At 33.5% G+C, this 14,804-nt stretch overlaps 3 protein-coding genes across 5 annotated transcripts; 1 reads left to right on the forward strand and 2 right to left on the reverse strand.

The window, feature by feature from the left end:
- Positions 1 to 1,210: 1,210 nt before the first annotated feature.
- On the reverse strand, positions 1,211 to 3,562 carry LOC108975489. Its single transcript, XM_018943996.1, has 6 exons — positions 3,315 to 3,562; positions 3,101 to 3,245; positions 2,923 to 3,048; positions 1,806 to 1,955; positions 1,548 to 1,735; positions 1,211 to 1,469 (listed from the first exon to the last, which is right to left on the reverse strand). The coding sequence occupies exons 1-6, from the start codon at positions 3,449 to 3,451 to the stop codon at positions 1,373 to 1,375; spliced, it is 843 nt and encodes a 280-aa protein (XP_018799541.1). The 5' UTR covers positions 3,452 to 3,562; the 3' UTR covers positions 1,211 to 1,372.
- Positions 3,563 to 5,393: 1,831 nt separating this feature from the next.
- Positions 5,394 to 9,208, forward strand: LOC108976006. Its single transcript, XM_018944885.1, has 5 exons — positions 5,394 to 5,783; positions 5,883 to 6,036; positions 6,165 to 6,290; positions 6,355 to 6,504; positions 8,548 to 9,208. Exons 1-5 carry the CDS (start codon positions 5,464 to 5,466, stop codon positions 8,716 to 8,718), a joined length of 921 nt encoding a protein of 306 aa, XP_018800430.1. The 5' UTR covers positions 5,394 to 5,463; the 3' UTR covers positions 8,719 to 9,208.
- Positions 9,209 to 9,475: 267 nt separating this feature from the next.
- Positions 9,476 to 12,643, reverse strand: LOC108976011 (synaptobrevin). 3 transcript variants are annotated; one of them, XR_001993916.1, is made up of 5 exons: positions 12,436 to 12,643; positions 12,153 to 12,241; positions 11,057 to 11,364; positions 9,833 to 10,062; positions 9,476 to 9,731 (listed from the first exon to the last, which is right to left on the reverse strand). XR_001993916.1 is itself a non-coding variant. In XM_018944899.1 (4 exons), the coding sequence occupies exons 2-4, from the start codon at positions 12,197 to 12,199 to the stop codon at positions 9,661 to 9,663; spliced, it is 426 nt and encodes a 141-aa protein (XP_018800444.1). In that variant the 5' UTR covers positions 12,200 to 12,241; positions 12,436 to 12,640; the 3' UTR covers positions 9,476 to 9,660. The 3 variants fall into 3 exon arrangements, 2 of the variants coding, with proteins under 2 accessions (XP_018800444.1, XP_018800452.1); XM_018944899.1 differs by lacking the exon at positions 9,833 to 10,062 and having other exon boundaries at positions 12,436 to 12,640; XM_018944907.1 differs by lacking the exon at positions 9,833 to 10,062 and having other exon boundaries at positions 11,057 to 11,328; positions 12,436 to 12,639.
- Positions 12,644 to 14,804: the final 2,161 nt, after the last annotated feature.

The following is a 14,804-nucleotide window of genomic DNA, read 5'->3' on the forward strand; positions in this document are numbered from 1 at the left end:
AAAATTAAAATTAATAAAAAAAAAATTATTTCCTAAAAAGTAGCATTCTTCTGCTGTGCTAGCAATAAATAGTGCATAAAATTCTACCAAAAACGTAGCAAAAATCCAAAAAAAAAATATATATATAAACTTATCTAACTATTAACTATGTACTTACATATACATATATATTCAAGCGTTATAAATCTGCTTTATTATATAAAAAATTCTTACACACTCCAAAAATACATTAATATGTTGAGGAAATTGAAAAAAAAAAAAACCAAATTGAATACAAAAATATATAAAGAATGGTTCTGATGAAATATATGTGTCTAGGACTTACTACTGAAGGCAGAAAATGCAAGCTTGCTCATTTACTATATTTTACTATAACCAAATATGCTACCATCTTGTTGAAGATGCCATATATTATAACCCAAAATATAACCAAATATAACCAATATATCAATATATATATCAAATATATCTTACTCTATCGTAGGGGTGTGTCCCCCCAAAAGTTATTAACATTTATTAAAATCACTGACTTATAATGAACAATTTTTCTGGCAACCAACAACTTAGCCAAATGCGATTACTGAGAATAAGTTTAGAATTTAGGTAAAATATATATTATATGTATTAATCATGTTTATGATTCCTTTGATTATAAAAAATAATTATATATGTCAAAAAATAATATAAAAAAAATATATGTATATGTACCAATCCATCTAAAAATACATAATAGTCTGCATGCTGCATACATTTGTGCGCTTGGCAGTATCGTAGATCGTAAAAGTTATATATACATACATATATTCACATATGAGCACATAAGCTTATAAATTAAAAACAAAAACCAAAAATGTAATGAAAATGGAGTTGTGGATGGAAAACTCGGTAGTTAAGCTTACAGGTACATAGTTAAAGGAAGCTTAAGCAGAAGATGAGCAGAGTGCTTAATAAAATATTTCATTAATGCTTAAAGATTTAAAAGGCAAATTATAAAATAAATTCAAAAAAAAAAAAAATAATAATAATAATAAAGTTATGTTCTGAACATATTAAAGTATTCTCTGTGCTAATTACAAATTTGTAACAGTTTGCAACATTGCAAATATTGAAAAAAATTAAGCTCAACTGTGTTTTTAAAAGGAGTTACTTAAATTATAATACAATGTCTGTCTAATTACAAAATTTAAACTAAATGAAACGAAAATAAATGTTCCAGTGTTACCCAACACTGTTTAAATGAAAAATCGTTCAAGGATCTTTTATTCACCACACACTTACAACATGCATTTACAATTATGATATTGTATACTAAACGTTTACTAAACAAAGTAGTTAACGCAATATTTTAAAAACTCCCGACGAAATTCGCAATTTACAGATAAATCGGCGCCACATTGTCGCTACCGCTGTTATATAGCGAGAAGTCGTCAGAAAGCGATCTGTTCGACGCGCCAGTATAGTTACCACAGCTGATTTTGAAAAATAAGAAAATTTTTCATTAGAAATTTGTATACTATTTCTAACACATTGCCGGTTCTGACACCCACCAAGAATCACCGTAGAGCGATAGACCCCGGCCGCCTGCCAGCTCATATATTTTAGCAATCAGTAAGAACGACATGATCAGTAGTATTGTTAGATCGTGGTAGAGTATGAGTGCAGCCAGTAGATAGTCATTTAGACGCATTTCCGCGTAACGGTAACCATTTATGGTCTGTGCATGGTACATGAGGAACTGCAAGTGACCAAAGAAATAGTTATAATAATTGTATGTTATATCAAGAAAAAAAGTATATGAAACTGACCATCAGCACCGTTATTATTATGATCGTCGAATAAATGAAGAACGCTATTTTAAGACCCGCCAAAAGCTGCAGCATTACGAAGAATACCGAGGTGATAAAAAATATTACAGCTGCCACAAACAGTATCACAACGTCCAGTGTTAAATCGTGCTGAAAGCGATAAGACAGGAGCCATGTAATATAGATAATTTTTTTTTTGTTTTTTTTTTTTTTTACTTTGAAAAAGTGTTTTTGACGAAATCTTAAAGAAAACTTTCAAATAGGGGATTAATGGTTTAAATTTGGGTATTCCCGCAATGATAGAGACAGTATAGCGACTCTCGACGAAACGAACTGTCAAATTTTCAAAGCGATTGTAAACAAAGCCCTATCTTCGTTGAAGATATCAGGAAGTAATGATTTTTTTGACAAGAACAGCAATTTTGTCGAATATGAATATATCTGACGCAAACTGGAAGGAAAGGGAGAGCCGGACACCGACTCCCCATATAAGATTAGGTTATGTAAAATTATCTGATGAACCAGATAAAGATCTAAGCCACGCTTAGACTAGTTTTGGTCCTTTGCGATACCAGATGGAGTTCAGTTGTTAGGCCCAAGAGGAGTAGTCATCCTTTAGGATGCCCGATACCTCCCCCCCCAGATATTTACAGCGCAGTCTAACCAATGCGGGATAAGTGCATAAGAGATGATCCATGATATGCCAGATGCCCTGGTCTAGACATTTCCTGCAATCTTCTCGATGTGTCAGCTACATCCTGCGGGCGAGTTTCGCCACCAGACAGTCACCAGTTAGTATTCCCATCAGTTTCCTACAGTCTCTTCTATCCAGAGCCAATAGGAATTTCGTGTACTTCTGTTTTGACTCCTCATATAAGACCATAGCTTAAAATTATGCCGTTATAAACATTACCGTCATGATCATCATAAAAGAAGCGAACTGTGAAATTTAAAATCATGAACTAATGAATTGTTCTGTCACTGAAAGTAAATGTAACATGACTTCGGCTCTTCGAATTGCAGAATGAACTTCGTGCCTATGCAAAGGTTATCACCTACACCTCTCATAAATGTAAATATATATAAAAATAATCTCAAAAAGTAACGCGCCACTTACACGAATGTGTACACCGATGATTATGAAGACAATGCCCAAAATGGACACGAACAGCAAGGTTATGCCGAAGAGCGCCAGAGTTGGTTCAACGATAGCACGTGAAATGCCCCAAGTTGTCATGAATACCTGCAAAAAAAATTGATTTTAATTAATGCAAAGTACACCGTTATATACATACTATTATAATTGTTATCACCCAATTGATGGGCTTCGCAAAGCGCAGATTTTCAAAGAATACGAAGGACGTCACCAACAACATGCCGATAAGCAGCGCAATTATTGAGATATAAGAAAAGTCCATGATAAAGTTGCGTAAGCCATCACTAAAACGCGAACAAATGAGAAAGAGGTTGAGAGGTCAATGAGAAAGTCATAGGGAAATAAGCACTCACAGCGTTATCATTAAGATCCATTGCACGATTGAGATACAAAAGAAGATCACTGTTAAACTGTAGGCGATGCAAGCGAATCGAGTGCGGTCTTGTCGATACTGGTACATACGCGGTGCTCTGCTATCATCGTCCGCCATTCTGCCATTTGGCACACGAACTACACACCCTAATTTGGTAAACGAATTTAGTAAAATATTACTAAATATTGACTATTTTTAACGTTTCGTAATTTTGTTTGAATTTATTTTCTCCGTTTTCTATTTACACTAAAAAACTTGTAATTTTCAAAACAATGAATATTTCTTCTTCCACACAAAACGTAAACATATATTTTGTTTGGAATACTTCAATAATCAAAAACGTAAAAGAAGCACTGATTAAATAAAATAAAGTGGGAGAATTCACAATATTTATTTGTAATTAATAAACGGAGAAGGTTTCCCGAATATTTACTGAAGATCAGGACCATCTCCCCCAACTTTATTGGACCGGTTATCAACTCTCAAAATTAAGGGTATGTATAGTATCAAGTTGTCACTTTCATTACTAAAAGTTGGTTGGTTGTCTTTCACTATATAAGTAATTGTGTGTATAATGACTGCTAATTCCGTAAAAAACATACTTTTCAAAACGGGTGTTCCAAGTTGAGGTACCTTTTCCAACATCTTTGCTGGCATGTTACTTTTGTTCAGAATCGTTTGGCATTTCGTCATGGAAAGACCTACGCCGGAACAACGTTTACCAATCGTTCAACTTTACCACGAAAATTCACGTTCTATAAAGAATGTGTTTTAGGCACTTCGGTCAACTTATGGCCAACATAATCGACATACTTAGCATACTATTTGCAACATCATCATCTATCTTGAGATCTAGCATTCTTATTGGACAACATTTCACCGAATAGACCACGTCCAGCACGCAGTGAGGAAAATATAGTAGTCGTAGCTGAGAGTGTACACGAAAGCCGTGGTGAGTCGGTTTGGCGCCATTCGCAGCAAATCTGACTGACGTATGAATAGATTTGGCGCATTTTACGTCGATATTTTTGAGTGAAAGCGTACAAAATGCAGCAGGTGCACGAACTGAAGCCGTAACGTAACCGTCAACGGTGACCGTTATCGCGCCATGATAGCCGACTATTTGATGCCTGAAATGGAAGCTCGGAATTTCGACGACATTTGGTTTCAAGAAGAAGGCACCACTGCCCACACAATTTATTGAGAGAACACTTTACTGAGCAGATAATTTCACGTTTTGAGCCGGTTGATTGTCCAACATGATCGTGTGATATCACGCCGTTAGACTTTTTCTTATGGGGATATGTAAAGTCTAAAGTCCATTCGGAAAATCCCGCTTCGATTCGGGCCTTGGAAACATCATGAGTCGGGCCTTGGAAACATCATGATTCGCCAGTCACCACTCGAAATGAGATAATCTTCAAAAAATAAATGATAAACAACATTGCCCCATTATATTTGGAGTTTCTGTGCATTTTCTTTAAAAAAGGAGGGAATCTCGAAATTTATCTTTATTAATCAGTATCTCAAAAATAAATATAGAAAGTCTCATCTTTAAGAGTCTACAAAAAGAGTCCATGTAGCCGCGTATTCCTTCGTACGTAGAGAAAGTGAATTTTTCTCAGGCCCAAGGAACGTTCGTATTCGACCATTAGAAGATCCACGAGAGAAGAAAGTGAGGTTCGGTGAGAATATAAGTTAAGGACCCTTGATCCATTAGTAGTTGAAGAATAGCATCTGCAAGATATTTTGCTGTGCAATGCGGCGCCTTGAGGACTCCTGAACCGAGAGGAGTCGTTCCCGACCTGCGCCTCTCTCTCGGTCACTATCGTCGCTGCGCCAATAGGCATGTAATATTATGAGTATATACACGGGGAACATTTTTTTTTTATCTTTTGTAAATTATTAAAAATATACATATATACATATGTATGTATGGCCACACTAAAACACAAAAAAAAAAAAAGACAAAATCAAAAAATTAAAAAATCAATAAAAAACCAAAACAAATTCAAATTTTATTACATCAAGAAGAGCATTGACATCGAACGTCAACAAAGTGTAAAAGCGTTTGCTTTTACAATTCGCTTTGTATATAAATAATAAAGATTTGGGAAATCTAAAGTGTAATGCCGTTGGTAAAAGTAATCGGCGCACAGCCAACCATCGCGGCGGCGGCCGCAGTAGCGATTGAAGCCGCCGCTTTTAACAGACAGCAACTGGATGACATTCCGGCTGAAGCGCCAAGGAAATACAAATTACCAGTGGTGAAAGTCGAAGAAGAAGAGGAAATTCAATTCTTTGGTAAAGTTCCACTGTGGCAGGACGACACGCCGGAGGCTGTACTCGCCGTGCGTAAAATACACACAGACTTCATCGTTGAGGTGCATCTGCACGCGCTTGGCTACTTGGTTGTGAGCATCAGTCAGTGGATATTAATATATAAAATGTATGTATGTTTTTGTTGTGTTTGCGTAGTGAATGGGACCGTTACTATGATTACGCTTTGATTTTCCGCGCTTTGTTTACGTTTTTGCTTTTGTTGCAGCGACGCAATTACCAATTATGTGAAAGCACACTACTGTCTCTCACTGCTGCCATTCGTGTTGAGCTTCACAATGCTGATCACGTTGGTATTCTTTTATGACGACATAACGAAGGGTCGACATATGGCGGTATTTTATTGCTATACAGTAATAATGGTACGTTCATTAAATGCCCGAAAGTATGCTACACCAATCGCTTTACAAATAAAAATATGCTTACATACATACATACATATGAATATGCCCATTTTAAAGTATACCCTCTAACTTTAAATTTTCCAAAGCTCGAACTTTCCAGCGTCCCAGTAGCAATGCCATTGTCATCGTATAAATTGACGCAATTGTCGTGTTCGGGCTTCATATCAACAGTTGTCATAGTAGCAGGCATACTGATCGCTCATGCGAAAAAAGTAAGTACTCACTTTGAAAGCAGGACAATGAAACAGTAGCAACAATAATTTTTGACTCCTACAGGATTATTATGTATATAAGCCGGCATTTATATTCGCTTGGACTTGTCGTTGTTTTTTAGTCGCCTCAATGGGTATTATAGTTGGAATTTCACTGAAAAGTCCTTACTTCGATGTGGTTATGACATTAACAATGACATTTTTCATGTCGCTTGTAAGTATTTTAGAACACACGCGCATACACAAACACACATACACATTATAGTTAAGCAAACGTACTGAACATTCATACAGTACACCATGTCGTATGAGGAACGCAGAGTTTATAAGGCACTTGCATGAATGCGACCGACCATTAGATATTGTATAAATTATTTATCTTAATTTGCATATAATATATTATGCTTGTTTAATGCTACATATTACAAATTCCAAGTTCTTTACATGAACAAATAATCATGATTTAGGTACGATTGAGGTTGAAAGCAAAGACGTTTTTTACGTTGGATCTTAATATTTGATGCAAAAACTGAAACTTTAGGCGTCGATTGCAAGAAAAAAAATTATAAATTTAACCGAAGCTGAAATTCCCTTCACAAATAAAAAGCTTTCCATGAAAGAACTGGATTTCGATCGTTCAGTTTGTATAACGTCTGTATGCTGACGTTTCATCTAAATAAAATTCTTAAAATATTATAGCGTTGCCTTAGGAAATAATCCATGCTAACGTTCGATTTAGAAAATATTATAATAATATATTTTAGTATTGCCTTAAGAAATAGTCCTGATATCGACGGTTCCGACAAATGAGCAGCTTCTTGAGGAGAAATGAAGATTTGCAATATATCAAAAACTGAGGGACTAGTTCGTGTATACGCAGACAGACGGATATGGCCAAATCAACTTAGCTAGTGGCGCTATTCATACATATGTATATGTGTACTGCCACGATCATAGAAATTGCATCACTATAATTTATGAAGTTAACGCTTCCCTATTTTTGCATATATTTATATTTGTCTTTCATTAAATAAGTAACAGTGTTTATTCATCAGGATTTTTTCATAATATGATCCTATATTTTTAAATATAATGAGTTTTTTAGGTTTTTTTAAGTATATAGTATAACCCGCTCTTTTCTTATAAAAAAATATTTGTAAATAAAATCCTTTTTTTTTCAAAAGTTTACTTAACAGCAACTTTCAATATTTTCTTTATCCAACTTTTTCTTTTATTACTGCTTTAACTCGACGAGGTTTCGAGCGATATTCCACCATACCAAACCAAGACATTTCGTATGTAGTTTTTGAATTCCTTTTCGAAATCTCTTGCTTTAGTATTCTTCAAAGATTTGCTATAAGATTTAAATCGGAACTGTTCTAGAAAATCGTTCAAAAATTAAGAAATGTGGAAAATGGGGTTTCCATTGAGGGCACCAAACTGTTCCCCAAAATTTTTCACTATTCCGTCAACCAGCTCTAGTTCTCCAGTCCCGTAAAAAGAAAAACACTCCCAAAACATTACCGATGGACTGTGCTCCACAGTTCGTACGTGCAATTATCCGCATACCGTTCTCCACTTCAATGCTTCACATACTACTGACCTTGAGGCTGGAAAGTATAATTTGCTTTCTGCCGAAAACATCATGTTTCTCTAATCTTCCACAGCCCATTTACKGTGCAATTTTGTCCACTCCAAACGTTTTTTCGCATTTTCAGTCTTAATAGCGGTTTTTTTTGCCGGTTTATGAAAAGCTATATCATCCTCTAGCAGCCGACTTCTAACAGTGGAAGCACTCATTATTGGCAAGTTATTGGCCATACATTCCATACTTAATTCGGTTCCAATTTTGAACCAATCCTGCAACGCAATTCTTTCCAATCTTCTGTTTTCTTACTCTGTGGGCATTCTTTTACGGCCTGTTCCTTTTTCCTATCTCTCACGCAAAATGTTAAAATTCTGTTCACTGTTGATTGGTTACGCTTCATAATTTTAGAAATTGCGTGAATGCAATTTTTTACACTACTTATCATAATTATTTTAATTTTTTCTTTCACACACAAACATTCGCCCTTACAATCTGTTTTTCACTAATTTATGATTTAAGACACAAAGATACAATATAACGGTATTAAACTTAGGTGATAAAAACACAGAGACACAAGTGACAACATTACAACAAATAAACAAAAATTAACGGTTACACATTATTCGACTTTAATATTTCATAACAATTTTTTATAAAAACTCTTTGCAGTACATCTTAATGTGCGCGAAGGCCATAAGCAGTGCCGAGTTCATTTGGATGGACACATATGGTCCACATATGTATGGCACGTTGTTCTACATCAATTACATGACGCTCTTTTCGATGAGCGTCTTACTCTTTGAGGAACTCGATGAAGCAATGAAACGCCAACACCAATAGCCAAGTACAAAAAAGGAAAAGAAATAGTGTATAAAGTTCACCGATCCAGCTTCCAGTTAATGATTATCTTTACGTTCACTTCATTTTTTTCTTCTTGCAATTGTATACAAGAAAATTACGTTAAAATTTGCACAAAAGTCAAACAACAGCTGTTCCATAAATAAATATGTATGTTCCTCAAGTATATAAGTATGTGCGTATATATATTTTTTACATATTGTATTTTGTCATGCCATTTACTATTGAGTAATAAACGCGTTTAATGTTTTCCAAAATGTTGCTTAATTTATTTTTTGTATGTGTATAGTTTACATTTTGTAAATAGTTGTTTGTTTCCTCTCATATACCGTTAGAATATGTATGTATATTATGTAAATACTTCGAAAACGCTAAAATCAACACTAAACTATTTTCTGTTTAAGTAAATATACATGTATATAATTTTATATATGTATGTGTACTCTGTATATGCATATAACAGCAATATAGTTTTACAAATCATTTTAATATTGTATATGTAAAAATGTCAAATGGATTTCGGCTTTTTTTTGTTAACAATTAAGAGTACGAAAAACGTTTTTATATTACAAAAACAGTTAAACAAACACAAAATTAAACAAATACTTTGCTTTGTTATGTTTTCCATTTCCAATTACAATTTCATTCAGATATCCGTTGTATATGTAAGGCAAACATTTTGTATATTACTTGTATATATGTATAATGATTTATGTATATATATATATATATGTATATATTTTTTTTTTGTTTTTTTTTTTTTGTATACTGTTTAAAGACATTCAGTTAGAACTGTATATTAAAGAAACGATCCAATGCATATTGATTGTGCGCTGGCATTTTGTGCATTTTTTAAAAACCACGTACAATGCTTTCAATCAAAACAACAAGGAATCATCATAAGGCCACTACGGTCTGAGCTTTTTAAGGTGATGCCGTGTTTTGAATTTGGTTATGTGAATCAGAGCTGCTACTGCCAGATGGCAGGAAGGATACTGTAAACGGTAGAGAGAAGAAAATTTAATTAATATTTTGTAACAAAAGCGAAAATATAATTTTCTTAGAATCGAAACATTATTCGAAATGGTTTACTTACACTTTAAATAAAATGGCTTTCAGACGTATTGCGTCGGTGCAAACTTTTACTTTTCCTACTTAAACAACTATTTACCGCTTTTTAATTCAAAAATGCTTAATTAAAGAAACTGAAAACACTGGACACATACATGTATAGACAAAAACACACACTTATAGAGAACATACATATATATATTTAAAATGTTGATCTTCAACTGCTAATTGGTACCGGTTAATAAAAGAGCATAACTGAAAATAAAGAAGTAAAAAAGTGGCGAAAACAGCTTGGTATAATTTTGAATTCAACATAAAAATTTTGTTTCTCATATAAAAACCGAAACCAAAAGAAAATGTCACCAAAAAAAAATGCGAAAATAAAGGAGAATTGTAAAGTGATAACGGCGATTAGCTGATAAGTTAAGGTCAAAAGAACCCGTTGAGAAAACAAGTTATTAACGATTTCATACTTGCGAACATGTTAGTTGTAAATTTGAAAGATTGAAATGAAAAATACAGTCAACATAATATTTATTTAGAACATAAAATAATTTAGTATTATTAATCACGACGTAATTTTATACAATAACATGAAAAAGTATCTCAAAACCAAAAAAGGAAAAATTAATACTAATAGTTAAAAAAACACTATAAAAAAAATACGTAAATAAAAACTGTTACACAAAATAATTAAAATAAAGTATTATAAAAATATAAAATAAATTTGTTAGATTTGTTTTATGTGGACCCCATTAACTTATTTAATTACTTGAAAAAGAAAGCATTTTAAAAACTTAAATCATTAACATATACATATATAATATATTGATAAATATACCCTGAAACCTTTTAGTCAATTGCAAAAACAATAATAAAAAAACATAACAAAATGAAATAAAATTAAATTAAAAATTTAAAAGAATTAAAAAAATATATAAAAAATGCAAAAAAATTTCCCACAAAATAAACCAAAAATTTGGAGAAAAAAAAAAACGTGTTAGAATAATACTAGTTAAACATACAATGTAGTGTGAATTACCTTAATGTAATTAATTATTTAAAAAGGAAAATGTTTCCAAAAACTTTAACCAATAATATCGATTAATATACTCTGAAACCTTATTAAATTGCACCTCAGTCCAAATGTCAGAAGCCATTTATCATAATTTATAATTGACACAGTGAAAGAAATTGATATGACTGTACATTTAATTACTTTCCATTACATTGCTAGAACCGTACTTACCGATTATGATAATTAAGAGAACCACACCGATCACACCCATAATTATCATCATTTTCATGTTGGCCCACCATTGTTTGCGTTTCAACTTGCCAGCTTGTTGTTCGAATTGCGAGGCACCGGCTTCCAGCGCATCAGCACGCTCACCCAGTTCCGATAGCTTCTGATCGCGCTCCAGAACCTTTTCCACATTCACGCGCATAATACCGACCACCTCTTCGACCTTGGCTTGGGTTTGTTGAAGTCGCTTCTGCCCTTGATTATTATTGCTGGGACTGGCAGAGTTCGGAGGCGGGGGTAAAACAGGAAAACTATACAATTTTATACGGGTTAGATTACAAAATATAACAGGGTGTCCATTTCATTTCGTATATAGAAATTTTTGGCGAGAAGCGTGTCAGACAACAGCTAACCCACCTATAAAACACCCTGTATAAACATTGTACAACACACACAGACAACACATACAGTTGGCTAGACTAAGTTCTTTACAAGAACTATTAAGTATTCATTTTATGTACGCAGCTAATAGGCTGACAAGTACACGATACAAATTTTTTTTAAGCAACTAATGATTGCATGCACCACCAGCTGTGAAGTATTTCCCCCACTTGCCCTTATTGTATTTGGAATGTAGTCATATCAATTGTAATACAAATGTCAGCTAACTTTTTAAGGCCATTGAGGTCATACCGGCAACAGTGAAGAAGTTAAGCCACAAACGGTCATATATATATTAATGTACGTACACATATATAATATTAACTAATTCTATTTCTGCACTCTGGTCACTAATGGAATTTTAATAAAACGTTATTTCAATCCACGTAGTTTAATGTTTGTACGTAAATTGTCTGCAGCAATAAACCAACCCACGTATTAGAGATAACCAAACGTTAGGAAAATACGAGTACATATGTATTTAATGTAGGTGGAAACATATGTACGTTACCAATTCTATTGCACTGGCCAAGATGGCGAATATGTGCTAATTGCAATAGTAGCACTAAGGTCTGGCGGACTGATAACACACTGACATGTAATGATTATAACTTTAATGAATTATCACACAATAAAATAAATAAATCTGCATTCTTACTCAGTTGTTGATCCAGATGGTGCCGGAAATTCATTTGGGTTCTCCATTTTTCAAATTTTGTTGTTCTTCCGAACTTTGTGCGTCAATTGCTGGAACAAAGCGAATGGCAAATAATAAAACAAATCATAATTAAGTGCTCTAGCTCTCACAAAAGAACTGTGCTAGTAGCCAAGTCGTCACGCAAAACCGGATGAATCACCACAATAAAATGTATATAGTTTTCTTGTTCCACTTAGCGACTTGTTGCACATTTTTAATTGAGCTTCAAAAGACTTGAACTTACCTTTATATTATATTTTAAATCACAACACTTTGTATTGTTTGCCTTTTGTGCGTATTTTTTTCGCAACAGCTAAAAACACAACCCTTGCTACTTCTTTTAGGTGAGAAACAAAGTAAATTCAGAAAGGATCGTGAAAAATGAACTAATTGCTCGGCGTTTTTGTCTGCTATTCGCCGCTTTATTGGACGATGAATGAATGTTCAAGCGAAATGAATGGTCAAGAGTTGCTGTTGCATGCGAATTGTGTAGGAACCATTCGTCGGTATAGCAGTTTAGTCTGTAACAAAAGTCGGTGAGAAAATTACTAGTTGGTAAATTATTTGTCTTTAATAACAAAGTTAAAAGTTTATCTATATAAATTGAGGACGAATGTTAAACACCGAATAAAGTAAATATCTTTCAATATATATTTATTTAATTTAATTTATTTTGGTTTGAAGGGTAATAAAAATTTGCTAGATACAACACTGCGGATAGTAACACCGGGTGCACCAAAGGAATGAATATGCCGCCAAAACATAAGGCGCTCACAACAATTCAAAATATTATATTCATATTGAAAAGTTTACATTTTACAAAAGGAATTTTGCAATTTTAAACATTATGTATAACTATGTACGTATACGTAAACGTAAACTAAAATTATTGTTTGTGGTGAATGTGAACGAAAGATATTATAAACTTTTTTGTTATTTTGGAATCACTTTATGCCATGTGAAACATATGTATATGAATGTAACGAGTATGTGGATATGTATATATATATGTACATAATAAATATAAATATATACAATGTTTATACAAATGAAAATCATTTGTTTTGTATATACAGGACCGATTCTTGTCAGCACTCGGAGAAAGCACTAATATACTAGAGAGCCATGTGTGCTTTTGTCTATTGTCTATAATTGTCTATCTTCTATAACAAAAAAATTCTTTCATTAGGTCGTATTTTTATCTGTTATCTATAGATGATCAGTACTACTTTAAAGTACTACCTTGTGATAGAAAAATAAGAGAAAAGCTGTCTGCTTTGTGCTAATTCTGTAGTTATTATTTCTAGAAACATATATGTATGTACATACATACTTCAGCCTATTTTTTATATTTATAATGAACTTTAAAGAACCAAATATGTACCATTTTGCTATTTTTCCGCTAGAGCATAATTCCATCAGTGTAAAACTTTTCTGGTTTCTCGGCGGAAAGCTGCGAGAAGTAATTATCACAGGCTTTCTTGAATCCAACTTTACTCCATTAAGGGAGTTCTTTCATTGTCCGAAAAAATTGGTAGTCTTATGGTGCAACATGAAAGCTATATGGTGGATGCATCAAAACTTCCCAGCTCAGCTCTCCTAGTTTTTGCCGAGTCATCAAACATGTGTGTGGTCCATTGTTGTCCTGATGGAAGACAAGCCCTTTCTGTTGATTAGTTCTGGCCGTTTTTTTACGATTGCGTGTTTCGTTCTCAACAGTTGTTGATAGTAAAATGTATAATCAGTCGTTCGATGATGATTCCTTTCCAGTCCTGTGCTGTCCAAACGCACAGCATAACATCGAGGCGTCAATCCTAGCTTTGCGACCATTTGTTGAGCTTCACTACGATTGGGCCATGATCCATTCATGAAGATTGTAACACTCAAAAGAAAGCGTTGGTGACCCTATAAAGTGATCAATGATCAGTATGATCAGTATGTTGAGCTGAGTCGATTTAGCCATACAACTTTCATACAAACTTCACATTTGACAATGTATCTTCACAAAAGTTGGCACAGTTCTTCCATACAAACTGAACAAATAGTTACTGAAAGAAATGCACCTGTGAAGGGTATATGCCTACTGTACAGTCGACGTTAACGGTTTTTCTTGTTCAATAATGGGTTGACCAGAGCGAGTGCGTCTTTCACATCGAAATTTCCAGATAAGAAAAGAGTGAACCTATTCCACAACCTTTATTTGTGACTTGCGTGGCATTCTTTCCTTTTTTAAATGAAAATTTCTGAATATAGGGAATTCATATTCATTGTTTTAAATCGTTTTTGAACAGTTGTAACTTTTTTTCAACTTCCCTGATTTTTTTTTTTTTTTTTTTTTTTTTTTTTTTTTTTTTTTTTTTTTTTTTTTAATCTCACCTTCCCAACACTATATACTACGACTGCCACGACTTCTATTGACTACCCAATATTTTAAAGTGTAAATTTTTGTAAATAATATTAATTTTCTTGTGAATCTATCATTTTGTCAAAAATCAAAATTCTGACTGGCTATGATCATGACCTATATTCATACATAATAATTATAATCCAGTACGGAGCAATACACTCTAGAAGCGGATTCAATTACTCTCATCATCCGACAGTGTGGCCAAC

This window comes from Bactrocera latifrons, unplaced genomic scaffold (assembly GCF_001853355.1).
Source record: "Bactrocera latifrons isolate USDA-ARS-PBARC rearing strain unplaced genomic scaffold, ASM185335v1 scaffold_114, whole genome shotgun sequence".
Lineage (NCBI taxonomy): Eukaryota > Metazoa > Arthropoda > Insecta > Diptera > Tephritidae > Bactrocera > Bactrocera latifrons.